This window comes from Cucurbita moschata, unplaced genomic scaffold (genome assembly GCF_002738365.1).
Source record: "Cucurbita moschata cultivar Rifu unplaced genomic scaffold, Cmos_1.0 Cmo_Scf00016, whole genome shotgun sequence".
Lineage (NCBI taxonomy): Eukaryota > Viridiplantae > Streptophyta > Magnoliopsida > Cucurbitales > Cucurbitaceae > Cucurbita > Cucurbita moschata.
In genome coordinates, this window is record NW_019268532.1 from 1,871,666 (window position 1) to 1,899,535 (window position 27,870).

Consider the following 27,870-nt stretch of genomic DNA (forward strand, 5'->3'; position numbering starts at 1 on the left):
TCTGAGTGGTGGTTCTGTATTGTTTGGTTTGTTTCAAGTACAAAGAACAGGTTTATATAATGGATATAAACATAATATATGTGTATATATATATATATATGTGGGTTATACATATTGAACAAAGGAAAACTTTTCTAATGAAAGGAACTTAACATTTAAAAGTTGGAAATCATATTGAAATTCTTCTTTCCCTTCACCCAATTGAAAATGCTTTAACCAAAGAAGATTACAATGAAAGTTGATGAATGAATTAGAATAACACATCAACAATGAAAGTTGAATGAATGAAGGAATGATATTAACAGAGGAGACTTGACATATAATTTAAGACGATGGCGGTTCGATCAAGTAAAATGCATGAAATTGCAATGGAGGCAATTAAGTTAATTGCTGCATGAAATTGCAATGGAGGCAATTAAGTTAATTGCTAATTCACAGAGATTCAAGCATCCACCTTGGCTGCAGCGGATGCGTAGCTGACACTGCTGTCTCGCATCGTCTGGCATCGATTGGATTGTTCGTATTGAAGGAATTTGATCTTCATTTTTGTTGAGCTGTGCTTCAACATCTGGTGAAATAGAAGCAATTCATCATCAGATGCAGAGTGATGCAATGGAACCAAAAAATATCCCTTGCTTCAAAGTTTTAAAACGCATCTACTGGGAGAGGTTTTCACACCCTTATAAGGAATGTTTCGTTCCCCTCTCCAACCAATGTGAGATCTCATAATCCACCCCCTTGGGGCTAGTGTCCTCGCTGGCACACCGCCCGGTGTTTGGCTTTGATATCATTTGTAACAGCCCAAGCTCACCGCTTGCAGATATCATCGTCTTTAGACTTTCCCTTTAGGTAAAACACGTCTACTAGGGAGATCCACACCCTTGTAAGTGAATGTTTCGTTTTCCTCTCCAATCAATGTAAGATCTCACACTCGTTTTGGAGTGTTTCAAAGTGTTTTCAGAAACTTACATGAAGATATATACTGATAGAGTGACGACCACAAATGATGTTGTTATACTCCTGCAGATACATTCTGAATGCTTCAGGATCTCCTGTTTCTATTACATCCATGCCCATGTGATCCAAAGCTTCAATAGATTTGTATATTGCCCCATGTTTCTTGTCGTAATGCATGTAGCTGAACCTATGAGTGCACATCAGATGAAATTCAGACGGTGAATAAGTTCGAAAGCCATTTATGTAAGATTGAAGAATTCAACACTTGATACATTATCCAACACGTAACAACCTAATGGCAGAGAATGCATCGATGAAACAAAAAAGAAGCAACTCGAACATACCGAGACCCCCAGTGACAAAAGTCCGAGGATACCGAGAAGAAATTCGTTGGATCATCCATATATTTGGCAAGCAGGCGTCCGTACATCGCCTCACTTTGTGCAGAAACAGCACCAACTAAAATAGGTACAACTTTCACTGAATGCCTGCATGATTGCATCTTTATCTATAAGAGAAGGTCTCCAGAATGATACATAATAATCATTAGGTCAAACTAAAATTACCCCTCAAATACTTTCGCAAGATATGGCAAGTGCATTTCCATGCTGTGTTCAGCTTCATCAACAAGCATATCCATCAGTTCAAATTTCCCTGTAGCTTTAAGCTCCTCAATGACTGCCAAAGTGAAAAAGACATGAAGATATTACTAGAAGAACAATTAAAAAAAATCAGACAACTATTTCAAATTTCAATGGATGCAAGTGTTGAGGATTATTGGGAGCGAGTCCCATATTGGTTAATTTAGTGGAAGATCATGGGTTTATAAGTGGAGAATACTATCTCCATCGGTATTAGGCCTTTTGGGGAAGCTCAAAGCAAAGCCATGAGAGCTTATGCTCAAAATGGACAATATCATACTATTGTGGAGAGTCGTGATTCCTAACATGGTATCAGAGCCATGCCCTAAACTTAGCCATGTCAATAGAATCATCAAATATCGAACAAAGAATTGTGAGCCTCGAAGGTGTAGTCAAAAGTGACTAAAGTGTCGAACAAAGGGTATACTTTGTTTGAGGGCTCCAGAGTAAGGAGTCGAGCCTCGATTAAGGGGAGGCTATTCGAGAGCTAAATAAGCCTCAGGGGAGGCTTACATAGTGTACTTTGTTGGGAGTGGGTCCCACATTAGTTAATTTAGCGGAAGATCATGGATTTATAAGTGGGGAATACTATCTCCATTGGTTGAGGCCTTTTGGAGAAGCTTGCAAAGTAATCTAATAGCAAGTTCATGCAAAGTAATCTAACAATAAAATCTTTAAATGTCAGAATACCTTCCACATCAATAGGAAGGTCACCCAGAGGGGTCTGATAAATAGTGGCTGTTGAAAGAGCACATTTTTTAGTATAATAATGGTGAGATGGACCAAGAAGAAAGATCCTAGAACTGCAAATATAAGCATCATATATTAGTATAGCAAGAAGCTGGTAGCCGCTTAATAATCTAACAAACAAATAAACGGCTTAAACAGGGTTATGTTGAAATGATTTCAAAGAATTCATAATAAAATGTTCTGGAAAGAGTTCACCATTAGACAAGAAGTAGAGATTAAAAGGGACATAAACCGACATGGTTGTTGGATCAATGTTAGCAAATGCATATGCAGCAGCACGTCCTGAATACGAATAACCAGCATGCCTGTGGTTCCACAGAAATCGAAATATATCAAAGTTATTACATTTTATAGGTCTTTTTAGAAAAAATTTCTGATGGCAACTTACGGAGCAATTACACCGCGTACGTCTGGGGATTTAGACAGGCCTGATGCCCTTAGCCATCCATCAAGCTCCTCTGCCAGTTTCTTAGCTAGAAGGAGAGAAAATCCAAGGTATCATAATTTAGTATCCATTTGACTTCCACAACAAATTATAAAAACTGCACAATAAAAAGAAACTCAAACACGAATACCCTCCCCATGTCATGGAAGATCTATAAAGGTTAATGCAAAAGAAGTAAAGATATGTCTTCGAGCAATGGAGCGTTATTCCATTCGAGTGTTGTGTATTTAAGATTATGTAGAGCAACGTTCCTCGTTAAAATCATGACCTCTAGTATATGAGGATACTTTGGATCACAGTGGGAGGTCTTGATCTACTTATTTGTTCAATAAAAGTTTAATCTTCCACCAAGTATGACTCAAAATCTTAGAAGTATCCTTAGAAGTACGAGCAAGAATTACTTGGTCAGATAGAGTGTAACGGCACAAGCCCGGCGCTAGCAGATATTGTCCTCATTGGGCCTTCCTTTTCAGGTGCCCTCAAGGTTTTTAAAACGGTATGCAAGGAAGAGGTTTCCACACCCTTATAAGGGTGTTTCGTTCTCCTCCCCAACCGATGTGAGATCTCACAATCCACCCCCCTTAGGGCCCAACGTCCTCGCTGGCACTCATTCCTTTGTCCAATCAATGTGGAACACCCACCAAATCCACCCCCTTTGAAGCTAGCGTCCTTACTGGCACACCGCCTCGTGTCTACGTCCTTGCTGGCACTCATTCCTTTCTCCCATCAATGTGGGACCTCTACCAAATCCACCCCCTTCGGGGCCAGCGTCCTTACTGGCACACTGCCTTGTGTCTACCTCTTCGGGGAACAACCTCCTCGCTTGCACATTGCCCAGTATTTGACTCTGATACCATTTGTGATCCCAAGCTCAGCGCTAGCAGATATTGTCTTTTCTGGGCTTCCCCTCAAAGTTTTTAAAACGCGTCAGCCACGGAGAGGTTTCCACACCCTTATAGGTGTTTCGTTCTCCTCCCCAACTGAGGTGGGATCTCACATACAGACTTTAAAACACCGGTTATCTAACTATAGTGGAAGTAAATCAAAAGTGTAATGCTTAAACATTGTTAGATTATCATTTTTTTGCAAAAGCAGAAACTAAGGCCAAGTAACAACCAGGTCACAATTTGAAGTTCAAAATATCTTTCTCCCAGCTTTTTCTTCACAACAATTGAGTTGGAAGTACCCCCTCAGTGTTCCACCAATAAAACCCGACTTCTCAAACATAACAAAAATCCCTCTCCCATATAAGTTTAATTCAAAAACTTCCACAAACTGCCTTGCGCAGCTGGGCAGCCACAAAACAAACAAACAAATAAACTCCTAGCATTCAAGTATATCAAAATTTGAATAATCAACAGCCTTCCAGAAACTCGCATTAATCCAGATGAACAGAGTAACACAGAACCAGAAAATTCAGATTGATCAGCAGAGAGAGAGGAGTGCATAACTCGTTCGAATTTGTTTCATATAAGAAGAGAGTAATAGAAGGCGACTTACAATTGCGGGAATACCACGAACCAGCATGAGACGCTCTTCTGACATTCTCCATAACAGCAACTACGACGATCACAGATTGAATCAAAACGAAAAAGGTCAGAGAATTAAACAAAAACACAGTCGTGAGATCAGTGAGTAAAAGAAGATCGAATGACGATGAACTGACTTCCAATCGGCTTTTAAGCATTCTGAGTTCTCCAAAATTTCAAAATTTCCCGATTCTGCCGGCTCCACTTTGGGTTGATTCGGCCCATATTACCCCAGGCCCATATGACCTCAGGCCCACATTACCCCAGGCCCACATAGCCCTGGCCCAAATACCAAATCTCTTTATTAAATTTTTTTTTGTATAATTATAATAAATATTTAGTACTTATTCTTTTATGTAATATCTTCCATTTTAAAATTTTTAATAGAAAATATAATCCCTACTTATATTTTAAAAATACCTTATGATTATATTAATATTTTTTATTTTAAAAAAATTAAAAAATAACTTAGAATTTTCTTTTAAATTTATAATATTATTATTCAATTATGATTTTCGGACATGGCCGAAAGCCGGCTGGGGCGCGACTGAAAATTGGCTCTCCGTCGCTGTTGGTGCGAAGAAGGTCGAATCAAAGCAGTCAACGCTCGGTTGACCAAGTCTCCTTCAACGCCACCGATTCTCACGAGCGAGTTCGTCATTGCAGACCGCCGCATATTCAAACGCCTCGACGAATACGCCGACAACGTCTGATGGTGTCGGCTACTGCCGCCATTTTTATGCAGACTGCACCGGAAGGAGCCGGGGTGGTTCGTCGGCGAACACATACACGGCTGAGAAACCGGCGAGTTCCGATTTGAGACGGCGATGGACCGGTGACCTAGGGAAAATCGAACAGAGTGAGACATGGGAGAGGAAGAGATGTTCACTCGAGAAGAAGCAGATCGACGGTGGTTGTGGAAGAACGTGGAGTTAAATCCGCCGCCGCCGCCGGCGGGAAGTGGCCGGAGAACAGGGCCGCTTGTTTCGTTGTTCATGGAGATTTCGGGTTTTGTTTTGGTAAACTGAATTTGTTTCGGCGGTGGTATTTATAGGTCGGAGTGGGAAGGGGGAGGGCCGGATCGTAATTATGGGATAGTTGGAGGGCTTTTATGCAAATATGGTGGGCCATACGATTTTGATTCCCCATCTAACGGCTACGACGATGTAGAGCGCGTGATGCACCAAGAGCTTCTCTGATTTCAACAACCACTTCAATTGGTGCCACGTGTTTTAAAATTACTAGGAAACAAGTTTTTCATTTACCTGTCGGTAATTTATAGTAAATAAATAAAAATTACAGAGATGAGGGTATTATGGTAATTTTGTTATTTAGGGCTTTCCTCATAAGCGTCTCACAACATCTTCCTCACTCTCTGCTGCCTCTAGGGTTTTTCTTTTGGATCAGACTCTGCGGCTTAGTCGTCTATCGTAGCTTCGATACCTTAATCATGGCGGAACAGGTATGGATTTTGTTATTTATCGCTTGTTTCATACATTGAATCGAGTCTAATTGGCGCTTGCATGTTTGAAACTCTGTTCTGCTTGTATTGCAGACGGAGAAGGCTTTTCTGAAGCAGCCGAAGGTGTTTCTTAGGTGAGAAATTTGACTGGTTATTGTGTAGTTTCGCTTAGTGATGCCTGTTTGAATGTCTCGCTTGATGCTGGCAAGGTTGTATTCTTTTTGCTGTCTAATATGTTACTGTATGTACTTTGATTCGTATGTTTTCAGCTCGAAGAAATCGGGGAAAGGAAAGAGGCCAGGAAAAGGAGGAAATCGGTTTTGGAAGAGCATTGGCTTGGGGTTTAAAACTCCAAGAGAGGCTATTGAAGGTTTTAACCTCTTCATTTTCAGATCGGTGTTTTAACTTTGCTTGTTCTGGAGTTTGTTCGCCCATATAAACTGCTATGCTGAAGGATTCCTGCTTTTTTTTTTTCCTTCTATTTCTATGATTTGTGTCGGCGACTTATAATCTGGCTGAGAAGATGGTTTCTCTTTGCCTGAATTCATGTCTTTTATTTTAATTTCACGAGACTTGAATGAATCTGCAGTTGGCGTGTATTTGTTTTTAATTGGATGTTAGTTCTGATAGGGGGCATGAAGACATCATTTAACTATTGGCCCGTGTCATTACCGTTCAACTTCTTTTTAGCTCCAAATATTACATTGTCGGCACTTAGCCTTTAGGCAATGTTATCTACACCATTTTGTGATTCAAGAATCAGCATTTAGCATTCCCATGCCCGGGATTCATAATCTGGGTTTAGCATTCCCATGCCCTGGATTCATAATCTGGGTTTGACACCTAATGACCCCGACATTTCCGTACATCCCTGCGACATGATCACGTTACTTGTTCCTTGTTTCAAAAGTGAAGACTATACCCACAACCCAACACGAATCCTTCCAATATGTTTTGTCCTCACTCACATGCATCCTAGGAAAATTCTTTGCTCTAAGTAAAACTAGCTTAACTATGAAGGTCTTATGATTGAGCGAATAGGAAGGTGCACCTTGTTGGTAGTGACTTTCAATTCTTTTTCAACCTTTTCTTAGTCATTCTATCCTTAGGATCACTCTCATTCAGATGTGGTCTCGATTCATTCATGTACCCCTCTTTTACTCAGGTGTCATAGTTATTTAACAAGGTACAAATTGGGGATCTTCCCTAATGATACAATGGGGATCTTCCCTTTCCTTCATTTGAAAGTCCGTATTGGATTCAATGCTATGACTATTCAGCATATACAGTGTATATTTGTTGCTATTATATCGCAGGTGTACTTTAGAAATTGCTAAATTGTGGAGTTTTCATATGGATTTCTGTTCTATCCTCTTAATTCTTAGTTTTACTGAAGACTGAAGAGTATTTCTTCTGCAGGAACATATATTGATAAGAAGTGTCCATTCACTGGCACTGTTTCCATTAGGGGGCGTATACTGGCAGGTACCTGCCACAGTGCCAAGATGGTGAGAACCATCATTGTTAGACGTAACTATCTTCACTATGTGAAGAAGTATCAAAGGTTGAGACTAATTCTCCAATTATCTTTGGTTATTTCCTATCCTATCGACCTACGGGAATCCTGAGGGAGTTCTCTTTTCAGGTACGAAAAGAGGCACTCTAACATTCCAGCACACATAGCTCCTTGCTTTAGGGTGAAAGAGGGAGACCACGTCATCATTGGCCAGTGCAGGTTTATTATACAGATACTTGTTGCTTATACCCTTGTGCCTTTGATTGTAGTCATTTTCTTAATGAACGGCTATCATTGCAGGCCTTTGTCGAAGACAGTGAGGTTTAATGTATTAAAAGTGATTCCTGCTGGATCATCCACAGCTGGTAAGAAGGCTTTCACCGGTATTTAAGTCGAGAATTTTCAGTCCAGTATTTGTTTATGTGAAGGGGATAATATGTTAGCATGAGCTTTCTTTAGCTAAATGATCTTGTCACTTTATTTATTAACTGAGTTTTCCATTATTGTGATACTACTGCAATTTTGATTTCCCAAGTTTTGCTTATTTTCATCAGTGCCCTCGTTCTTGTTTTATCCAACCAAAAGAGAGAAAAATTGAAATGTGGCTGTATGATGTCTCTCAAATCATGTTTTTTTTTTGCCATCCCCTTGTGTGTTAAAGGAAGTAGTTCTGAACTCGTTCTCAATTTGGAATACCTAAAAATTATCGAATTAATTTCTTGAAAAGGGAGATAGCTCTTGTTAACCGCATTAGAGGGGATCTTTTCTAGCATTAATTTGGTTAATTATCGTGTTCTTATACTCAAAATGTAGCGATTTTTTCTAGCATTAGAGGGGATCTTTTCTAGCATTAGAGATGGCTCTTGTTAACCGCATTAGAGGGGATCTTTTCTAGCATTAATTTGGTTAATTATTGTGTTCTTATACTCAAAATGTAGCGATTTTTAATTATATAAAAATATTGCTACTGGAGGGCCAGCGGCCATGGGCAGATGGGGGTATGTGCAAGCAGAGTCTTCCTACAAGCACTTTAATACGTTAAATCTCATTTTGATGTCTAAAATCTTGTGATTATTATTTCCATTCTAAACAATTTTAATTTGTTTTGGTTTATGAGCTTGAAATATCTATTTTTGTTGTCTTCAATATCTTTAAATCAGTGGTATAATGGATTATTAACAACATGATTTTGAATGTGTAATATATGCATCTTGGAAGTTCAATGATTGTGTGGTGAAGGTAAATTGATACATTATCCACCGAGTGCTCGTTACATGTATATCAATAAGTCAATATGAACTTTTGATATTTTAAAATTTAAGGACGAGAATGCAATAACTCAATGACGGACTAGGAACTCTACAACCAACAAAGTGAAACTTCAACAATAAGAACAATGTGATTTGGGATCAAAAGGTATAAGAGACGAACTAGGAACTCTTACAACCAACAAAAGAAAGCAGAGGCTGAGCTGTTAAATTAACGCATTGGTGGATGCCAAATATTATACCTGTCAACAAGCTGCTGACAGAGATTTTTATGGGAAGAAGAAAGAGGCAGATGGATTGGTGGTATGTGGTATGGGTGCAAGCATGGTATCTACCCACCACCAGCAAATGTTGTCTTAAGATTGTTAAAATGCGTATGCTAAGGTGAGGTTTTCTCTCGCTATGCTCTCTTACTAGAAGCGTTGGGTGACAACTACACTTATCTTTAAGAGATTACCTAATGATCAGTGTGATGTTTCAAGAAATTGCCAACATTAGTGCCAATGGCATTAAGGGGCTTCAACCTAAGATTAGCATGTGAGCGAAAGGGCGATGGACATGGCTTGGAAGGGGGCGGAGCTGGTACTGTGGCTATGAAAGAAGTGGCTGGAGTTCATAATCCTGCCACAATTGTTTCAAACGGTTCATGAGCAAACTAGAGTGCTTCGGAGCCATGACTGACACTAAACGGAATGAAGCACACCGACGATAATGGGTTCGGTATTTTCCTATGATGTCCCACATTGGTTGGAGAGTAAGAACAAATCACCATTTATAAGGGTGTAAAAACTTTCCCTTAGTAGACGCGTTTTAAAGCCTTGAGGGGAAGCCCAAAAGGGAAAGCCCGAGAGGGAAAGCCCAAAGATGACAATATCTGCTAGCGGTGGATCTGAGTTACATTTCCTCTCTCTTATGAACCTTCGCCCAAAGAAGACAATATCTGTTAGCGGTGGATCTGGGTCGTTACATTTCCTCTCTTATGAACTTTCATTTTTGCATACATATTCTACTGCATTTGGATTCAATCAACCCTGATTGTTTCATGGGTTTAGCCATGGAATTTGGAATGAATATTCAACATTCATGATGTTTCACAAGACAATTGAAGAGAATGCTAGCCTATTTATTTTGCACAAAAACCAAACAACGTTTACACAGATTTGATACATATGCCTACAATCAGATACGAGATAATTGATACATATCCAAGAACGTATAATATATTGTGTAAGAATCAAATTAAGTACCGGGTCAACATACTTCTCGAGCACATCTATCCAAACTTACTTACGATCCCCAGTTAGGAATGTTTGCTGTGGCTTCATTAACCATTTTCACCAGTGTCACCTGCAAATGCATTAATGGAAAATGTTCTCTCAGTCATCACTAGAAGTTTAGACTGTGTTTGAAATTTTTTAAATTCATTAAGAACTACTCAATCATAATACACTTCCTGTACCAAGTTAACCATGGTAGCTGTATAGGACAAAGGTTAGGACACGTACCACGCTTTCGGGTACCCCAGGTGGTGGCAAGGGAAGGTTTCTTGGGGGAACGACACTATCATAAGACCTTTTGTCAAATCTCCATTCTCCAATCTTCCCATAAGTCAGTTCTCCCTGTATTCCAGAGACATAACAAGATAGACAGAAGGTAAGCCATGCTATGTAAATCGATGAGAGAGACTGGTACGACATAATTGACATTGTTTTGTTACCTTCATAGTGTAGTCACATCCGTAAGTATAATGGATTATGAACTTCTTGCCAACTTCGGTATCCCATGGTGGCTGTAAAGAAACAACGTCCCAAAAGTTAACTAACAGAGAAAATCAGGATATCCATCACCTAGGAGAATGAAAGGCCAATGTCCCTCATTTCCTACATTCACATGTTTCCTAAATGGAATTAGGTAAGATATCACGTGGTTTGGCAAAAAGATTTCAAATTGTTATCCCTAATTCAAGCTAATTATGTTTTGCTTCTTCCCCAGATGAAGTTATCAAATAGCATTGAGAATGGATACAAATGTTATGCAGTATACAAAAAGATAATCTGACAGAAAAGAAACAGAAAGGGCTTTTCTCTTAGAACCTGAATCATGAAGTCCTTATACAGAATGTTATCAACACCATGTAGAGCGGAAGCAACGGCATAAGCATACCTGCAGTCACGATGTAAGAGGAAGACGAATGGAAATGAAAAGGAAAGAAGTCAAGGTTGGAAGTGATGAAGATAAATTGAACCTCCAAGGAGAAAAGCTTACATTTCAAGAACCCATCCAAAAGCCTTATCAGTTTCAGGATCCTTCTTCATAGCCAAGGAGACATTCATCCAAGTGGGAGCTATTTTGTTGAGAGAATCCTAGCAAAATTTAATCGAAAGAGTCAGAGAATGAAGATAGGTGAGAAGAATCCTAATGTCATCACTTAGAAGCATGGTGTTGCATACCTTTCCAACAATAACAGGCGAATTCCCTATCGGATCGATGTTCGTAATTGGACCCATGTCCTCAGGGAAGAACTTCCGTAGTTGCTTCTCATACTTCTTGGGTTCAATGTAAAAGAAAGGAAATGCAGCCCCAAGCCCATCCTTAGATAAATTTGGTATAGGTTTGACAATAATATGATCCGGCTCTGACATGAGTATGTAACTATAAAACATCATTTTAAACAAAATCAGGCTAAACTCAAGGTAAAACATAATTGATCCATCAGTCAATTAGAACAGAAAAATCAAGTTCCTCCTACTCTTCCTTGATGTCCGCACTTTGAAGCCATTGCACAAACGCCCACGGTCTATTGAGGACTATGTAGCCCTGTTACAGTTTCAAACCACAGATGAGCAGCTAATAGATGGTAATTTCAGCTCTAGGAAACAAATCCAAGATAGAAAATTCTGAATTCCATTAGAATTGTTGCCCATTTGACATTATTTCACTAGCCGGGGTGTTTACAATCAAACAATTTCAACACTAGCTTGGGATTTCCTAAGGGGAATTTTATCAAACAGGTGGAGTGCACAAACAAAATCATAGATAGCACATCACAGAATCACAGAAAAACCCTTCCCCTAAGATCTTCAAAGCATACAGAACACCATATAAATTAGTACCTGATCCATTCCCGCCGGCAGAGGCTGAGCAACAAACGTGGGAATTTCATCCATATACTTGTCGGGCTTCCCCGAGTGCAAGATCCTGGTGAAACCACCCATCTCAGAATTAGGTTCATCCTTGAACTTCTTGAACCAATAGTACATGATCCGACACTGCCAAGTGTTGTAAACCGAATCCGAGGAAGTGACGGCCGTATGGAACAGTCGCTTGGAGGAAGAAGACTTCGATCTATCCACCGGCATCTTAATCACAGGGTCGATAGTAATGGAAGACGAAAATCTCGATGGACCAGGAAGCTCTTGCTTAAGAGGGGCATTAGCAGAGATGATGATGTTGTAGGTAATTAGGGCTACGGAGAAGGTTACAAGAACCAAGAAGAACAAATTCCCGCAACCCATTTCGCGATTCGAATCTCAACTCAAATGAATTTGCCCATATCAATTCCCTTCAAAGCAGAGACGGAGGAACTATGTGTTCCCGAGAAGTCGTCGCTGCAGAAATTGGCTGACCAGATTAAATTTCATCTTGGAATTATACAATTAATAAGATGCAGATTTGGATCTTGGAGCGGGCGGCGGCTGGGATTGTTACAAACTCCACAAAATAAACAGTCAGCCATACAGCCCAGTTCAGATCTTCGAGCCATTGCAACCATCTTCTGCTCCATTCCACTTCAAAACTGTTTTTTTTTTTTGTTTTTTTTTCTAAATTATATAACAATATATATAACTAATTCACGCACTAATTTTAATAAATAAAAAGTGAAATAAAATATTCATAAACTTAACTTATTAAATCATATTTTTAATTTAGCTTTAATTTAATAAAATTAAAAATTTAAAGTAAAAATGGAATATTTGGATGTTTTATTTAAATACAGTATTTTAAAAATTTTATTATCTTTTCTGGGCTTTCCCTTTCCGCTTCCCTTCAAAGCTTTAAAACGCGTTTTCTATGGGAACGTTTCCACACACCCTTATAAATGGTGGTTTGTTATCCTCCCCAACCAATGTGGGACATCACAATCCACCCCCTTCGAGCCCAGCGTCCTCGCTGACACTCTCTCCTTCCTCCAATCAATGTGGGACCGTCCCCAAATCCACCTCCTTTGGAGCCCAGCGTCCTTACTGGCACACCGCCACATTATCTACCCCCCTTCGAGAAACAGCGAGAAGGCTGACACATCGTCCAGAACCTGGTTCTGATACCATTACTAGGAACCCCAGGTCCACCGCTAGCAGATATTGTCCTCTTTGAGCTTTCCCTTTCAGGCTTCTCCTCAAGACTTTAAAACGTGTCTCCTACGGGAAAACCCTTATAAATGGCTGTTTTTTCTCCTCCTCAACTAACTTGTGACATCACAATAAAAAATATATTTAAATTAAAAAAATATATATACATATATATTTGAAGATCGGTGTCTCTTCTTTTTTAAATAAAATAAAGTTTATTTTTTAAGAAAATGATCACTAATAGCTAAAGAAAATTAATCAAAATGAAACGGATTAAATATTACCATTAGAGTTTTAAAATTAAACGGACTAAAAATTTAAATATTATTATTATTTTGTTTGGTTAGTTCGGAATTGGGCGTGTTTGGATATAGAAATAGTGTGTGCTCACTTAACTTAGTTGTAAATTGTAATGGAGAATTCTAAGCTTTAACTTTTAAAATTCCTTTCTTCCGTGTTTGGTCATAGCATAGAGTACGCCCGCTTGGTTTACCTCCGCCTCTCTAATATTCTAATGTTTTATTCATTATTACGGAATTAAACTTTTTTATAATATTTTTCTCTTTACGTAAATTATATAATGAATTATTAAATTATACAAATGATAAAAATTACTTTTGAAAACCTCATTTTAATAACCATTTAATTTTTTGTTATTCAAATTAAGTCACAAAAAAAAAAAAAAAGGAAATTTATGGTTTTATAGGTATATTATAAATATTGGAAATAGGAAAATATTATGAGAAATAATTATAGCAAAATTAAATTTGAAGGAAGCAATTATAATACCTGACATCTGCGGCGTACGAAGCATAATTGATCAACGGCTGTAAATATCTGACACCGTGGACCCCTCGATGGTTTCGATTCGTAGAAAACGCGCACTGTTCTTGACGGGTGCGTGCGTGGCAAAATCTGATTGGACGTTTTTTTTCAAAGGAATAGCATTTCAATATTATTCAAAGTAGTTGAGATATGATTTAAAGTATTCAAACTATTACCATTTTAGGAAATTTTAGTAGATTTGAATTTATCTATGATTTTATTTACAAATCTTTGGAATATGCTAATCGTTCAAAAATAGAGTGAGAAATCAATAATAAAGCACTTACAAGTTTTGGAGCCTCTCGTCTCGGATTCGGATTCGGCTAAGCAACAGATTATAATTGCTTTCATGGCGGCTGAAACAACCTAAATTCCATCCTCGCGATTGGAGGTTTTGCTTCTTTGATTATGGCGTCTTTTTCTTCTTCTTCTTCTTCTTCCGCCATTGATGAAACCTTTCGGTTGGAGGAGAGAGGATCTAACCGGATCGAGGAGGAATCGGATCTGGAAGTCGGAGTTTCGTATTCCTCCAGTGGAGGTTTCTTCGGATTCGGACCGAGGCTATCTCGGAACAGTAGTGTTCGATGCCGATATGTATCGCTGCAAACGCCGCAGAACGACGAGGAAGTGAATCAGAGTTGGATGATGAAGAAGGTGAAGAGGTTCGAGGAGATTGTAAAAGCTATGGCTAGGTCGAAGTGGAGAAGCTTCATTAACGGAATAGTTAACAAGAGACGCAGTGTGAGGTTTCAGTATGATCCGAGGAGTTATGCGCTGAACTTTGACCACGGGATCGGAGAAGATGGCGGCGGAGGTGGCCGCCATGGTTACAGTCCGCCGTCTGAACCGCCGATGGGATTGGGGATTCGGATGAATAGAAGCGAGATATGATGCGATCATGCAAATAGTGTTCGATAACTTCCATCCGTTCTTCCCAATTCATATTTTATGTACATTACTTTTATTTATTTATATATATATATATATATATATATATATTATAATAGTGACAATTATACATGATTTGATTCACATTAACATATTAGTGACAATACAATTATTATATTAATCAACAATTTTATGAAAATTATTCTGAACAAAAAACACTATGGTTTTAAATTCAATTTTCCTTCATTGACATAGGTTAGGTTAATAGGTTAGTATAGATTAGGTTAATAGGTTAGTATAGATTAGGTTAATACGGTTAGAGATTCAAATAATTATCAGCTATATTTGTTGACTCAAAATAATAAAAGAAGTACATTTAACAATAATTGACATATATATTTTTTAGTTTAGAAGTTCAAAATTACCATTAAGTTACTTCTGCCTGGTACGGCTCTTCTAGGAATGATGGGCGAGTGGATGAGACCTTCGAGTCGCGTCTCAACCATTTGGTTGGAGCCATGGTCTATCCAATCGTGCTTCATACCCTTCTTTCTCGACATGGCGCTGTTAGATGCTTCTGATCAACCAGGAAGAGGGAAAAGGTTTTTTTAGAGAATATCATCGCCTTTTCTTCCTACGGGACCCAACTTCCATTGAAACATAGTCGTTATTGTCATGACCATTCTACTTGAAACCCGTCCTCAAAATGTATCTAGTCTATCGATTTGATATTTTGTTATGGGTTATAGAGAGATTTAACTCAATTGGACCATATTGACTACAACTTCGAAACAATCTGGCTACTATGAGTGTAAAGGAAGCATACAAAGCTTATTACACTATACATCTATTCCTCACCAAGAAAATTCTTCAGCATCTCACTAAAAGCAAAGTTCTACAAATCTGCATATTTAAATTCTAATGTTGTGTGTAGTTTCATTCATCCATCCATCCATCCATCCATCCCCTTCACCATTTACATATCTTTCAGCATATAAGTTATATGGCACAGATTCACTTCAAGTCCCAGTTTCATTCTCTGCACTAGGTAACGAACTGTATTTCAGTAATGCTTCGAATTTGTTTGGGTTATACCTTATGCATACAACAAGAAATCGTGGGATCGGGTTCTTTCTCGAGCTATTCATGGTCGTCGCCTGGTGTGTCACCTGCATTACTTCTTTTGAAATTGGGTTAGAAGAAGGCACACAAGTTCTGGACTAGCATTTGGCTCAGTAGCCATATACCTTTTGCGTTTGGTCTTCATGGTTGTTGTGGTTGAAGGATTGGCGTGCCAATTCCTCTTCCTTTGGTTGATAAACCAGTTATTTATCTGCTTCAGTTGCAGACCGGTTTCCTGAACCAACTTTGCCTTATCTTCCTCCTAAAAAACAGAAGATCAATACAACGTGTAGCAGTGAGTTATTGGAGAAAGTAAAGCATCACAACTGCGACCAATTTGCTTGTTTAGTGGCTAGATGATGAATATGCGCTTCTTTTGAGACGCAATGCTATTAGTATTAGTAAATAATGTCGTGGATTGTTGAGAGGGAGTTCCACGTTGGCTAACTAAGGGGATGATCATGGGTTTACAAGGAATACATCTCTATTGGCATGAGGTTTTTTCGAAAACCAAAAGCAAAGCCATGAGAGCTTATACTCCAAAGTGGGCAAAATCATACCATTGTTGAGATCCGTGATTCCTAACAAATAGATAGGGAGTTTGTCAGGGTATTTGGTTATAAAAGAGAGAGTGAGAAAGGAGAAAGTTGGTTTATGTGAGATCCCACGTCAGTTGGGTTCAATGAGTTTGGTTTATGTGAGATCCCACGTCGGTTGGGGAGGAGAATGAAACATTCTGATTCAGTGGGTTTGGTTTATGTGAGGTCCCACTCGGTTGGAGAGGAGAACGAAACATTCTTTATAAGGGTGTAGGAGTCCATAAGGGAAAGCTCAAATAAGACAATATCCGCTAGCGATGGACTTGAGTTGTTGATAATATCTACTAGCGGTGAGGTTGGGTTAGTTACCGTTTGGGACTTGAGTGAGAGCCTACAAGAGAACGGCGGTTCCAAGTACGTTGAATACTTGGTTATCTCGTAGTTCCGTTACTTTGTACATAGCAACACATTTCTGATTCTATTAAATTAACAGCAGAAGCTCGTAATTGACCTTGCATATTAGAAACGAAGAAAATTCAGATACTCACAGTAGGGTATGGCCATTTTGAATGTGATTGCCACCAAGCTTTTAAGACGGACGTAGTGCCACCAGGAAGTTTACCTGCTCTCCTCTTTCGTAAAATTTCCTCCCTGATGTCTACAATTTTCTCCTTGTAACCCTGTTCAAACCAGAGTTAGTATTCAAATAATATTTATTAAACCTTCCTTTATACAGAGAGAGAGAGTAATGGCCCAGATCCACCGCAAGTAGATATTGTTTTCTTTGGGTTTTCCCAACTTTCCCTTTCGGACTTTCCCTCAAGACTTTAAAACGCATCTGCTAGAAGAAGGTTTCACACCCTTATAAAGAGTGATTTGTTCTAGGAGAGATAGAGGTCTCACATTCTTTAATTCATGCTTCAATTCGTGCCTCACCCTCTCCATCAAGGATTTCTCACTCTCTGTAAGGATAAGGGGACCAAATCCCGTAGCATCATGACCCTCCAAACATCCATCAAACATAATAGCATCGTTATCTATCTGGTCTTCCTCATCATCAGACATGGTAGCACCCGTACCTTCACCAGGTGAAACACCTGGACGAGGCAAATGCAGAAATAATTATAGCTTTTATTGCCAGCAATAATTATATACCATCCAAATAAAAAGTCACCCGGTGTACACAGAAAAACTGAACAACATGCAATCATGTCCTTGGTTGGGACAAAATGTAGGACCATAGAGACACACTATACTTCATCAAAATCACAGAAATTGAGATGTTAACATAAACAACCAGCTACCAATTTAATCCCCTTGTTTGAGTCGTACCCATCTTTCTTCTAATAAACTGAAACATAGTTGCACCTTTAGATATCATAATTTTCAGCTTCTATTATCCCAACGAGTGGCCCAATGTGGGTGTTAAATTTAGGGGACCTCAGGCTTAAAAGTCTAGTAAATAGCCATTTATGATGAACGTCAGAGAAAATAAAGAGTACACAGTTTTAAGACTCCAAATGCTTAACAAAAACAATTGCCTTCCTTCCATCAGTTTCCCACCAACACCTGTTAGAAATCAGGACTCTCCACAATGATATGATATTGTCCACTTTGAGCATAAGCTCTCATGGCGCTTTGCTTTGAACTTCCACAAAAGACCTCGTTCAAATGGAGATAGTATTCCTCACTTATAAACCCATGATCTTCCACTAAAATAACCAATGTGGGACTCATTCTCAATAATCCTCAACCAAACCCACCTGGAAGAAGGCTATTCCTGTGTTTCTAATGCAAATTTATCGTGCCATATGCGGCAGTGAAGTCTTTCAATTCGCATAATCTAAAGAACTTCTGTCTAACTGGTTAAGAAGAAGACTTTAGGTATACTTGTAAGGCATTTAGGGGTAACAGAGGACAAGCATTATCCTAAAGAAACATCAAACATGAGAAACATGAAACTTTTCCACAGTAGGGAAAGCAAATTCTAGATAGCATAACCGATAAGCATTCAAAACATGTTGTTTCTTTCTTTATCTTTTTCACTCATTGTTTGAAAATCACCTGTCAAGCTCTGCAAAGATTGCTCAATTTCCCAGCAGGCATACACAGCTTCCATTGCATGGAAGCGGACATGCTGCTGAAGTTGTTCTTTAAACGAACAAAGTAATAGAACATAATGCGTCTGCAGCATAGGGAGATGGAAAAACAATGAGAATTCAATTAGCGTCATCAAGCTGTCAGTTCTAAAGATCTGCAGTGTACCAGAAGCAACAGATAAATTCATGCAGCACTTCAGAATTTACTGAAATATCGACAGTGTCATACTAGACATATCGTGCAGGAACAAATTATCTAATGAAAGAACCTCGAGAAACCAAACAAGTCCTAGTTTGACGTTTGAAAAGGAATCCAGACGAAAAACACGAAAAGAATTTCCCTTCAATAGTCAACTGCTTCAAGAAATTGGATATAAACATCATTGAACAGTATGAAAGGAAGACCCAGACATTGATAATTCAAAGTTCTTAAGGTAAGACATGGATTATGCCCTTTGAAATTGACAGATAATGGAATGAAGCATACGATTCAGAAATCAGTTTAATCAATGCCCTGCTGAGAAAAAAAAGCATGAACACATAGTATCTAGCAACTTCCTTTGCGATAAATCCCAACATTCAATTCAATAATGAATTGACAATCACTCTCTTTCTTAGCCCTAGTTCTTAAATCGAGAAGGGTTTGCTGATTCGCCCAATTTCAGAGCACAAAATCACCAGAAGATATCGATCTCAAACATTTCGTAGTGAAAAATTCAAACAAGTAATCGACTAATTGGACTGGAAAAGCAACAACCACACACAGATGGTAGCCCTACCACGATTCAATTAAGCGAAAAAGCAAACGAGCGGGGGAGTCGCTGTTATTCAGAGCCCTTTTTCCATGGAAGACGATGGTTCTAGACATTCTAAATTCCCCCCAAGAAGAATGTCCAAAACGTACGATCAACTTCCAAAGTGAAAATTAAAGAAATGGAGATACTTACAAAGTGCAGACAGGGATATAATTTTATAATCTTTCTCCAACAGTATTAAACAATCCATCAAAAAAGAAGAAGCGTACCATGAACTGATCGATCTCTTTTCCATTTCCGACTACGGGCTGAGAACCGTGCCCCAGCGACGAGTACTTCGCCGCCACATTCTGAGACTCAGCAAGCTGAGAATCTATCCTCGGCAACTGATCCACCGGTGTTGCGATCCGGAGGCAGGCGACGTGAGCAGAGAGCAACTGCTCGTAAAGTGGATGCGCCAGAATTTCAGCCTTAGCCCGCGCATTCTGCCAATTCACTGCCGCCTCTTCACAATGAGCACCTTCATTACCATCGCTCTCAATCGCCACATCGTCACTGTTGTTCACACCCTCCCCGCCGCCGCCGCAGCTATTGTTCTTCAAATCATCCGATTCGCGCGACAAAGTGGTCGTGGCGCCAATCATAGCATCGGAAGCATCGGCAACTTCATCAATAACATCACTATGATCGCGATGGAGGATCGGACGGGAGAGCCATTGACCGGTCGGATGAGACACAGCAGAATTAGAACCCGTCGTGTGAAGATTAAGGAAGTCGGTGATGTCCTTATCCGCAGCGGTCGTCATGGAATCACCAGAATACTGAGAATGAGGTGTTTGATTCCGAAGTAGCGCACTATTCAACCAATTCGGAGTGCTCTGAAGCAGATGCTCAGACTTAGAACCATCGCCAGCCGGAGAGTGGTCAGTAAGCTGATCAGATAAAATAGAGCGCAGAGTGCTATCAAGCGGCCGTTCCGACTGCTCCTCCGGAGGCTGGTTCCCGTAATGGAGAGGAAGTCCCCGAGAGAGTTGGTCCCGGAAAGCCATAAAAGCCTTCACCAGTAAAGAAGCAGATTCAGTCACTTGGAACTAGTCAAAGATTACACAGCCATATAGGAAGGAAGCTGGTGATATAGACAGATCAACCGGCACAGAGTCGAGTGTACAGTTCAAACGTGTCTTTGAGAACACAAAAAGGAGAGGCAGGGGAAGCCTCGGGAAGATGTTGAATTTTACAGATTAGGAAGGAATGAAAGCAATGGATACTGAGGGCGGTTTTCAGGCGATGAAACAGCTCGGAAAACTGCCAATTCTAAAGGCGGAGACTGGTAGGAATCCTCTTAGAAAATGACACGATCTTTAATTTTTGTAAATAATCAATGAACTAAAATATCTCCTACCTGTTATTTATATATATATATATATATATATATATATATATATATATATATATATATTATTTGGTTGAATATAACTAATTAATTATTGAAATATTGTTAAATATAGCTCAAACACACGGTCACCAAATATTGTCTTGTGCTCCTTATGTTTTAAAACACGTCTATGTGTTAGGTTCCACAACTTGTAAGCAATGTTTTGTTTCTCACAATCCATCCCTTAGGGGCCAACGTCCTCGTTGACATATCACCCGGTGTCTAGCTTTGATACTATTTCTCGATTTGTGTGTGTCATCCTTGCATAGGGGCTATGGTAATCTTCTCTGTATCATTCCAATTTTATCGGATGTCTCCAATTGTGAGATCCTACATTGGTTGAATAGGAGAACGAATAATTCCTTATAAGAGTGTGGAAACCTCTCTTAGTAGACGTACTTTAAAACCCATCAAGAAAAATCTAAAAGGAACAATACCTACCATGAGTGGACTTGGACTATTATAAATTTTATTAAATTCAGACACCGAGTGGTGTACTAGTGAGAACGTTGGGTCCCCTATCAAATCTAGCCACTGGGTGGTGTAGCAATGAGAACACTAGGTCTCCAATAAATCCAGACACCGAGTGATGTACTAGTGAGAACATTGAGTCCCCTATCAAATCTAGCCACTGGGTGGTGTAGCAACGAGAACACTGGGTCTCCAATAAATCCAGACACCTAGTGATGTACTAGTGAGAACGTAGGGTCCCCTATCAAATCTAGCCACTGGGTAATGTAGCAATGAGAACACTGTGTCTCCAAAGGGTAGATGTTAAAGACAGCACTAATGCACCGAATCCCATCACAAACTTCACAATTAAATGGATCTAGACTCCAGACTGTTACAATTATTTTGTGAAAAAACTTTATATTATGCAATTAAATGCGACGATGTCTACTATTTATGGGCTAAATGCATAATAATAATAATAATAATACAAATAATTGTAATTGATGTGACATAATATGATGCCATTATTTTGAATACATATTACAAAGTCCGAGATGAAATGAATGAAATTTCATAATGATAGGGATATGACTTCCATAAGTTCTATAAAGGGACTTCTGCCATCTTTTGCACTATAAACGATACGTCCTTACACCAAATAATTGGTTGTCTTTTAAACCACACAACTTTATACTATACCATATGCATACTTAAATCGATTAGGGTTTTTGCGCTCGTAAGGTCCTATAAACATGGCTACGGGTTTTTCCGTGCCTTATTTTAATCTTAATACAGTCTTTGATGAACGGAAAAAATCGTTAATAGTACCCAACTGTTTTTAGTGATAATAAAATTTAAATATGTTTGATGAAACGTTCGGGATAGAGTGGTGGGAGACAGAGAGTTAGTGAAGACAAAAATCATTTATTGAGCAAGTAGGTGGTAGTTGCCCGATTGTTGGGTAAGTAATGAAAATGAGATGGGAAATAGAGAGCGATGTGTTGAAGGAAGAGTACTCGGTTTATGCACGTAATTTTAAGTAGGAGTTTGTCTTATTTACGGTTTGTTAATCTAAACGACGAGAATCGTTGTTCATTTGTCAATACCTAAATGTAAGGGTTACATTTTCTCCACTGTTTTTGGCTCAAAGGGAGAGATTGTAAGATCCCACGTCGGTTAGAGAGCGGAACGAAGCTTATTGTTTTAAAAACGTAAGGCTGATGGTGGTACGTCATGGGTTAAATCGGACAATATTTGCTTGTAGTGAGCTTAGACTATTAAAAATGGTAAAATCGAGAGGCTGACGACAATACTTAAGGGACTAAAGTGGACAATATTTATTAGGAGTGGAGTCGGAGAATTTGAGAGAAATCATAAATAAAAAGGGTAAAAAAAATTGCTGAATTTTTTGAAAAGGAAGAGAAAGGGGGAAGAAAAGGAGGGAGGGGGACCATGGAGTGCACTAATTCTCTCACCGATAACCCATCCGACCGGCGCGCCTTTATATAACCACCCTAGCCTCACCGTACACGTGTCATGTCTGTTACTGGGGACTGTCACCTTAATTTTCACTCCCGGCCCTCTGCTGCCGCCTTAAATCAAAGCCAACTACTTCGATTATTGGTTGTGGGTAAAAGTTGAGTTAATAATTTTTAAATAATAATAAAAAAAAATTATTAGGATAAAAAAAAAACCATAATTGAGACCAATTTTTTGTCTAATTAGCTGTGATACGTAACCGGTTAAAGCGGACAATATCAGTTAACGGTCGGATTGGACTGTTACAGATAGTATCAAAGCCAAACATCAAGCGATGAACAAGGGTGGACTGTTACAAATGAGATCGTAACATCTCGTGCTTTAAATTCAGATCGCATATTTTTTTGCATTAACATTAAAAAAACGATGATAAAAATAATTTTGAAAGACGTAATTATTACGAGAAAGGAATGGAAAATAATTGAGGGTCTGATGAAAGCAAATAGTGTATGAACTATTGATTGAATATAGTGGAAGAAAGAAGGTAAAGTCACCCATGGTTGTCCCAATCCGGAACACCAAAAAAAACGTAATTTTGGTACACATAACCTTTCTCTAAACATGTCAACTCGCTTTCATTTCAATTTTTCAAATCGTTTTGGCTCTTCTTCACCATCACACACCGACCAGCGCCAGAAATGGTCGTCGGTGGTGGTCATCGGAGTAATTGTCTAAGTGAAGTTGTTGACGGTTTGTAACAATGGACTGTGGCGGTCATCAACGAGCAAGAAAACCTGAGGGCATTTTAGTCATTTTGTAGACAATGAAAGTTTATAAGAGATTACAAGCTAAATAAGCGGAATAATAATTTAAGAAATTAAATGTTATTATATGTAAATTCATTACTATTTATTCACGTGTGATTTTATTTTAAAAATTATTGTATTATATTTATTAATATAATAATTGAGTTCCAAATGTAAAAAACGAGTTTTATAGTATGAAATAATAGCTATTTATTTTTTTATTTTTTTTATCTTTAAATATTTTAAAAAAAAATTATTTTTAAATTTAGAATTTTGATGGGAATTTAAATATTTTTAAATTTTAAAAATAAAAATAATAATTATGCAAGTAGACATAATTATTAGCATTCAATGTGGGCATATTATGAAAAAAAAAATGGTTAATAAGTAGCATGAGTGCGTTTCAGAGGATAAATACAATTCATATGTTCGAGAATTCGATCCATTTGAATTTTTCGACTCGAATTATAAAAGTTGTATTGGGTTTACTTCGATTAATTGGTTGACTTTTTTTGTGGGTCAACTCGATTAATCAAAAAACGCAGCTTTGATCTTTTTCAATAAAATCATCACGTAGTAAATTAACAAAGCCTAAAGTTTACCTACTACGGTACCAGCGTGAATATTGTCTCTACTTGATAGACGTACTTCTTTAGCTAGTACATTGAAGTGCATACCATGATCCTTCTGTCTATCAATAATGGCATGTATTGCACGATAAAGGTGAAGAAGTAGACCATTATCTCGGCAATAATGAGTGAATCCACTTGTTAAGTAGTCATGCATTACGATAGGAACTCTCAATTCTCGAGCAAAAACATGTTTCAACCTAACCCAATATAAAATTGTGAACTCGAGTTCAACCCATTGTGAACTTGGTGCATTGAGTTGGGTTGTGAACTCGAGTCGAAAGTACTGGCCAAGGTCGCAAGCCCAAACTCAAAACCAATCAAACCAACGGGTGGCAAACGTTGGAGCAGCCCACCAAACAAGGAGCAGTTTGTCTAAATTCTGAGCCAATCAAATCCATAGGTTGAGCGACCAATCAGAACTCTCAAGATTTGGGTTTAAAAGAGCAAAGATTTCAGCATAGAACAAGTTTGATTAGCTTTTCTTTTTACCTACAAAGAATCAAACATGTTTGATCCTACCATTTTGAAACGAATTTCAACGAGGGATGGATGATCCTACAATTTTGAAACGAATTTCAACGAGGGATGGATCGATGAATCGATGGATTCTACTCGAAAAGACTTTCGAAACAACAACATAAGAAAGTCCCACGTTTCAGAATTCTCATGAACTTTCGTCGGGGTAAGTAACACCTTGGCGCAAACAAGCTCCGCTTAATCATTCTTCGTTAGGCATTGCGTCAAGTTGTTTATCTCGAAGCAATGTCTTGTTGACGAGTCACAGAATCCATTTGCGAGCTTCAAAGACAGTCATCAGCTGGGATCATGTTTAGATCTGGTAGAAAAAACCCACCGCTTTCCATTGGATTAATCTCTCGTGTTCTGTCGGAGTCGGATTGTGTACTATTTCCGGGTACGGTTTGTATCGGCGAAGAAGTTATAGGAAGGGTTTCGGGTGTTGGATCCCGACCAGTATTTGACAACGAATCGAAGTTCAAATTGAGCTGAAAAACAGGAAAGATTGAAATCAGGAGATGAACAAGAAATTCTGAGATTTGTTAACAGGAAATTATGAATCACCTTCATTTTCTTCAAGTTTTGATTGTTGGTTGTGTGTTCTTTGAACGTGGCATGTAAGCCTTCAAGCTCCTGACGTTAAACAAAGAACACAAATGAGTAGCAGCATCATTGCTTTAACTAAAGTAGAACAAACAAACAGAAGGATATGGCTTCCATTGGCAGCGCGTGAAGAACAATGATTCTCAAAACAACGTGCTTTTCAACTATACACTAATTGCTACTTTATTCAAAAGCACTTGAAGAGCCGTGCTTGTAGGAGAGATCTGTGCAGTTCAAATTCAAAAAACCTCACTTTTTTAAAAAGCAAAACACCGTGATCAACGTACTAGTAGATATTATCTTCTTTGACCCGTTACGTATCATCGTCAGCTACGCGATTTTCAAATGTACTAGGGAGAAGTTTCCCTCTCCAACCGATGTGGGATCTCACAATCCACCCCTCTTGAGGCCTACACACCGCCTAGTGTCTAGCTGTGAGTAGATATTGTCCACTTTGGCCCGTTACGTATCATCGTCAGCCTCACAGTTTTCAAATGCATTTACTAGGGAGAGGTTTCCACACCCTTATAACGAAGGTTTTGTTCCCCTCTCCTGCTGATGTGGGATCTTACAATCCACCCCCTTGAGAGCCCAACGTCCTCGTTGGCACACCACCCGGTATCTGACTATGATACCATAGGTAACAACTCAAGCCCACCGCTGGCAGATATAGTCTGCTTTGGCCCATTACGTATCGTCGTCAGCCTCACCCTTACAACGAATGCTCTGTTCCCCTCTCCAACCAATATGGGATCTCACAATCCACCTCCTTGGAGGCCCAGTGTCACAATCGCAGTTTGACCGTGACACCCAGCATCCACACCAGCACACACACCCGGTGTCTGATTGTGATACTATTTGTAACAGTCCAAGTCCACCACTATTAAATATTGTCCGCTTTGTTCCCTTACAAACGGTTTCTAATCAGTCCAAAAACACTTTTAAAAGCAAATTCATCAGACTGCAACTCTGATTCTCTCCATTACCTTTCTGAGATGAACCCTTTCGTTCAAAAGTAAAGCCTCCTCTACTCTCAGATCAGCCAATGCCTGAACAAAGTTCATGGGTATTACAGATCAGCCAATGCCATAAACAATATGTAGCAAACAAGAAGATGAGGATATTACCTTCTTTCTTTTAAGCCTCTTGGCCATGGCGATCCTCCAGCTGAATTCATTACTACCACATCCCTACACAAAAGCCCAACCCACATTGGATTCACTTTCTTTATACACAAAACAACACATAAAAGTCACAATTACATTCACAAAATTCAAAAAACAGACACCCTTTTGTTTTGTTTTTTTCTCATTTCAATTCAGATAAACCAGTGATTAAAGGCCACATCATGACACCCACTCACATGGTCGCTTATTACATCAATCTAACTAAACCCCTCAATTTCTTCTTGAGAATCTTACTTTCCATTGCTTGCGTGACCCTTCACGTGCCCTCTTCATTCAATTCAATGCCATTTGAAAAACAGAGAAAAAAACAGAGGGTTGAAAAGGATCATTGACCTTCAGATCTGAGAACCCAAAGGATCAAATGGCGGCTTAAGAACCATCTCTGGATGGTTCTAACCCCTTCCATGCCGTCCGATTATAAGGGGCTTAAACTAATTGCTCTGATCTCGAGAACGGAAGATAAACAAACATACTTTGTTCAATGACTTTGCCAAAGCATTCTATCTCCAACGCTGTTCTCGAGACCGTCATTATTGCTTGGTTACCGGCTCCGTTCCGACGGTATTAAGAACAAAAAACGGAAGAAAATGGTCATCGTTCAAAAGGGAATTGTGGGTTTGGGGTTGAAATGCGTTTTTCTGAGAAATTACGAGCAATTCATCACGTGGTGTTACAGAATCGGCCACGATGAGCGAAGAACTCGCTCGTCGGAGCGACTCAGAATCGTTTGAGAAATTCGCTGAATCCATGGGTAAAAGAAACCGCCACGGCGGAGATCGGTGGCTCTGTATCTAAACCCAAAACCAGAGAAGGAAATAAAAAAGAGCAAAACGGAGAAAAGAACCTTGGATCTGGAGTAGTGGGAGAATCCGGAGGGATGACTGGACTCTTCGAATCCATCAGCGGTGGCGGAAGGGGAGGTATCGCCGCTCCAAGAGAGAGGAGTGGTAGGGCTGCATCTAGTGGAGCTGGACTCCTTATTCTTATGAGCAAAAACATCGTATCGAAAAGAGGAAAGAATCCTGGAACGCCGCTGCCTGAGACCCCATTTGGCCGGAATAGCGGCAGGTACCGGAGATTTCACGGAGGAGGAAGCTTGAGACTGCTTGAGCCGAACCAGTAACTCAACGACGACGCTGTCATCAGCCATGGCCGCACTCAACCACTCGTCCTTCAAGACCATCTTGACCGGCGGCGGGCGACGGCGAGTGAAGGGAGTGAAAATGGCGGAAGGTAGAAATGGAAATTGGAGGAGAAGAGATTCCAGTTATTCGTTTTTGTTTGTGGGCTATTAGGGTGGGTGGGCCCGCAGCTCTTTCCAGTATTTACCATTTTTATTTATTTATTTATTTTTCTAATTCCATTTTCCATTTTTTAATTAATGATATTAATATCATATTGCCGGGAAACGGCATTTTTCTTTTTCTTTTTCTTTTTTCTTTTTTCTTTTTTAATTTCCAAAACCCCGGGCCCACCTTCCACGTGGCGCGCCGAAATCTAGCTTCGCTTTTATGAACTATGGGCTTCAATGGGCCGAGCCGGACTTTTTACATAAAGCCCAATAACAATTTTAAAAAACAAATATTATTTAAATTTTATTTCTATATAGTGCTT

General features: G+C 39.2%; 6 protein-coding genes and 1 non-coding gene across 11 annotated transcripts; 1 reads left to right on the forward strand and 6 right to left on the reverse strand.

Annotated features, from left to right (window-relative positions):
- Nucleotides 1-172: 172 nt before the first annotated feature.
- Nucleotides 173-4,620, reverse strand: LOC111454264 (protein MEMO1-like). Its single transcript, XM_023095685.1, has 9 exons — nucleotides 4,460-4,620; nucleotides 4,294-4,353; nucleotides 2,737-2,821; nucleotides 2,585-2,653; nucleotides 2,289-2,401; nucleotides 1,524-1,635; nucleotides 1,302-1,445; nucleotides 970-1,144; nucleotides 173-568 (listed from the first exon to the last, which is right to left on the reverse strand). The coding sequence occupies exons 2-9, from the start codon at nucleotides 4,343-4,345 to the stop codon at nucleotides 443-445; spliced, it is 876 nt and encodes a 291-aa protein (XP_022951453.1). The 5' UTR covers nucleotides 4,346-4,353; nucleotides 4,460-4,620; the 3' UTR covers nucleotides 173-442.
- Nucleotides 4,621-4,796: 176 nt separating this feature from the next.
- On the reverse strand, nucleotides 4,797-5,693 carry LOC111454267. Its single transcript, XM_023095688.1, has one exon. The coding sequence runs from the start codon at nucleotides 5,317-5,319 to the stop codon at nucleotides 4,825-4,827; it is 495 nt and encodes a 164-aa protein (XP_022951456.1). The 5' UTR covers nucleotides 5,320-5,693; the 3' UTR covers nucleotides 4,797-4,824.
- A 6-nt stretch (nucleotides 5,694-5,699) lies between these two features.
- Nucleotides 5,700-7,853, forward strand: LOC111454268 (40S ribosomal protein S11). Its single transcript, XM_023095689.1, has 6 exons — nucleotides 5,700-5,784; nucleotides 5,878-5,918; nucleotides 6,054-6,154; nucleotides 7,204-7,348; nucleotides 7,430-7,519; nucleotides 7,601-7,853. The coding sequence occupies exons 1-6, from the start codon at nucleotides 5,773-5,775 to the stop codon at nucleotides 7,689-7,691; spliced, it is 480 nt and encodes a 159-aa protein (XP_022951457.1). The 5' UTR covers nucleotides 5,700-5,772; the 3' UTR covers nucleotides 7,692-7,853.
- A 1,817-nt stretch (nucleotides 7,854-9,670) lies between these two features.
- LOC111454262 (hydroxyproline O-arabinosyltransferase 1-like) lies at nucleotides 9,671-12,355 on the reverse strand. Of its 2 annotated transcripts, XM_023095680.1 has the most exons (8): nucleotides 11,682-12,351; nucleotides 11,318-11,385; nucleotides 11,019-11,220; nucleotides 10,834-10,931; nucleotides 10,662-10,731; nucleotides 10,286-10,357; nucleotides 10,074-10,187; nucleotides 9,671-9,915 (listed from the first exon to the last, which is right to left on the reverse strand). In XM_023095680.1, the coding sequence occupies exons 1-8, from the start codon at nucleotides 12,081-12,083 to the stop codon at nucleotides 9,856-9,858; spliced, it is 1,086 nt and encodes a 361-aa protein (XP_022951448.1). In that variant the 5' UTR covers nucleotides 12,084-12,351; the 3' UTR covers nucleotides 9,671-9,855. The 2 variants fall into 2 exon arrangements, with proteins under 2 accessions (XP_022951448.1, XP_022951449.1); XM_023095681.1 differs by lacking the exons at nucleotides 9,671-9,915; nucleotides 10,074-10,187; nucleotides 10,286-10,357 and adding an exon at nucleotides 10,385-10,516 and having other exon boundaries at nucleotides 10,588-10,731; nucleotides 11,682-12,355.
- A 3,060-nt stretch (nucleotides 12,356-15,415) lies between these two features.
- LOC111454258 (homeobox protein knotted-1-like 3) lies at nucleotides 15,416-20,526 on the reverse strand. Of its 3 annotated transcripts, none has more exons than XM_023095674.1 (6): nucleotides 19,415-20,525; nucleotides 18,356-18,476; nucleotides 17,195-17,388; nucleotides 16,840-16,971; nucleotides 15,878-16,014; nucleotides 15,416-15,810 (listed from the first exon to the last, which is right to left on the reverse strand). In XM_023095674.1, the coding sequence occupies exons 1-6, from the start codon at nucleotides 20,192-20,194 to the stop codon at nucleotides 15,771-15,773; spliced, it is 1,404 nt and encodes a 467-aa protein (XP_022951442.1). In that variant the 5' UTR covers nucleotides 20,195-20,525; the 3' UTR covers nucleotides 15,416-15,770. The 3 variants fall into 3 exon arrangements, with proteins under 3 accessions (XP_022951442.1, XP_022951444.1, XP_022951445.1); XM_023095676.1 differs by having other exon boundaries at nucleotides 15,417-15,807; XM_023095677.1 differs by having other exon boundaries at nucleotides 15,655-15,799; nucleotides 19,415-20,526.
- A 277-nt stretch (nucleotides 20,527-20,803) lies between these two features.
- On the reverse strand, nucleotides 20,804-20,909 carry LOC111454778. The gene has a single exon (XR_002712509.1). It is a non-coding gene; the product is annotated as a U6 spliceosomal RNA (small nuclear RNA).
- A 3,457-nt stretch (nucleotides 20,910-24,366) lies between these two features.
- Nucleotides 24,367-27,512, reverse strand: LOC111454441. 2 transcript variants are annotated; one of them, XR_002712425.1, is made up of 6 exons: nucleotides 27,101-27,512; nucleotides 26,197-26,259; nucleotides 26,056-26,118; nucleotides 25,031-25,099; nucleotides 24,510-24,954; nucleotides 24,367-24,469 (listed from the first exon to the last, which is right to left on the reverse strand). XR_002712425.1 is itself a non-coding variant. In XM_023095924.1 (5 exons), exons 1-5 carry the CDS (start codon nucleotides 27,437-27,439, stop codon nucleotides 24,751-24,753), a joined length of 738 nt encoding a protein of 245 aa, XP_022951692.1. In that variant the 5' UTR covers nucleotides 27,440-27,512; the 3' UTR covers nucleotides 24,379-24,750. The 2 variants fall into 2 exon arrangements, 1 of the variants encoding a protein (XP_022951692.1); XM_023095924.1 differs by having other exon boundaries at nucleotides 24,379-24,954.
- Nucleotides 27,513-27,870: the final 358 nt, after the last annotated feature.

Bases quoted from the DNA above. Each gene is read 5' to 3' on its own strand.
- LOC111454268 (XM_023095689.1), top strand. The intron at 7,349-7,429 runs GTTGAGACTAAT...TTCTCTTTTCAG, and splicing joins TATGTGAAGAAGTATCAAAG to GTACGAAAAGAGGCACTCTA. The intron at 7,520-7,600 runs GTTTATTATACA...CTATCATTGCAG, and splicing joins GTCATCATTGGCCAGTGCAG to GCCTTTGTCGAAGACAGTGA.
- LOC111454264 (XM_023095685.1), bottom strand. From the start codon at position 4,345: ATGGAGAATGTCAGAAGAGCGTCTCATGCTGGTTCGTGGTATTCCCGC. The intron at 2,822-4,293 runs GTAAGTCGCCTT...CTCTCCTTCTAG, and splicing joins TTCGTGGTATTCCCGCAATT to CTAAGAAACTGGCAGAGGAG. The intron at 569-969 runs GTAAGTTTCTGA...CTATTTCACCAG, and splicing joins CTATCAGTATATATCTTCAT to ATGTTGAAGCACAGCTCAAC.
- LOC111454262 (XM_023095680.1), bottom strand. From the start codon at position 12,083: ATGGGTTGCGGGAATTTGTTCTTCTTGGTTCTTGTAACCTTCTCCGTA. The intron at 10,932-11,018 runs GTATGCAACACC...AAATTTTGCTAG, and splicing joins CGCCTGTTATTGTTGGAAAG to GATTCTCTCAACAAAATAGC. The intron at 9,916-10,073 runs GTACGTGTCCTA...ATGCATTTGCAG, and splicing joins CTGGGGTACCCGAAAGCGTG to GTGACACTGGTGAAAATGGT.
- LOC111454267 (XM_023095688.1), bottom strand. From the start codon at position 5,319: ATGAACAACGAAACAAGCGGCCCTGTTCTCCGGCCACTTCCCGCCGGC.
- LOC111454441 (XM_023095924.1), bottom strand. From the start codon at position 27,439: ATGGTCTTGAAGGACGAGTGGTTGAGTGCGGCCATGGCTGATGACAGC. The intron at 26,119-26,196 runs GTAATATCCTCA...AACTTTGTTCAG, and splicing joins AGAGGCTTAAAAGAAAGAAG to GCATTGGCTGATCTGAGAGT. The intron at 25,100-26,055 runs GTAATGGAGAGA...GTTTAACGTCAG, and splicing joins AAAGGGTTCATCTCAGAAAG to GAGCTTGAAGGCTTACATGC.
- LOC111454258 (XM_023095674.1), bottom strand. From the start codon at position 20,194: ATGGCTTTCCGGGACCAACTCTCTCGGGGACTTCCTCTCCATTACGGG. The intron at 18,477-19,414 runs GTACGCTTCTTC...CCTATGCTGCAG, and splicing joins AAGAGATCGATCAGTTCATG to ACGCATTATGTTCTATTACT. The intron at 16,015-16,839 runs GTGAGTATCTGA...TCTGTTTTTTAG, and splicing joins CAAAATGGCCATACCCTACT to GAGGAAGATAAGGCAAAGTT.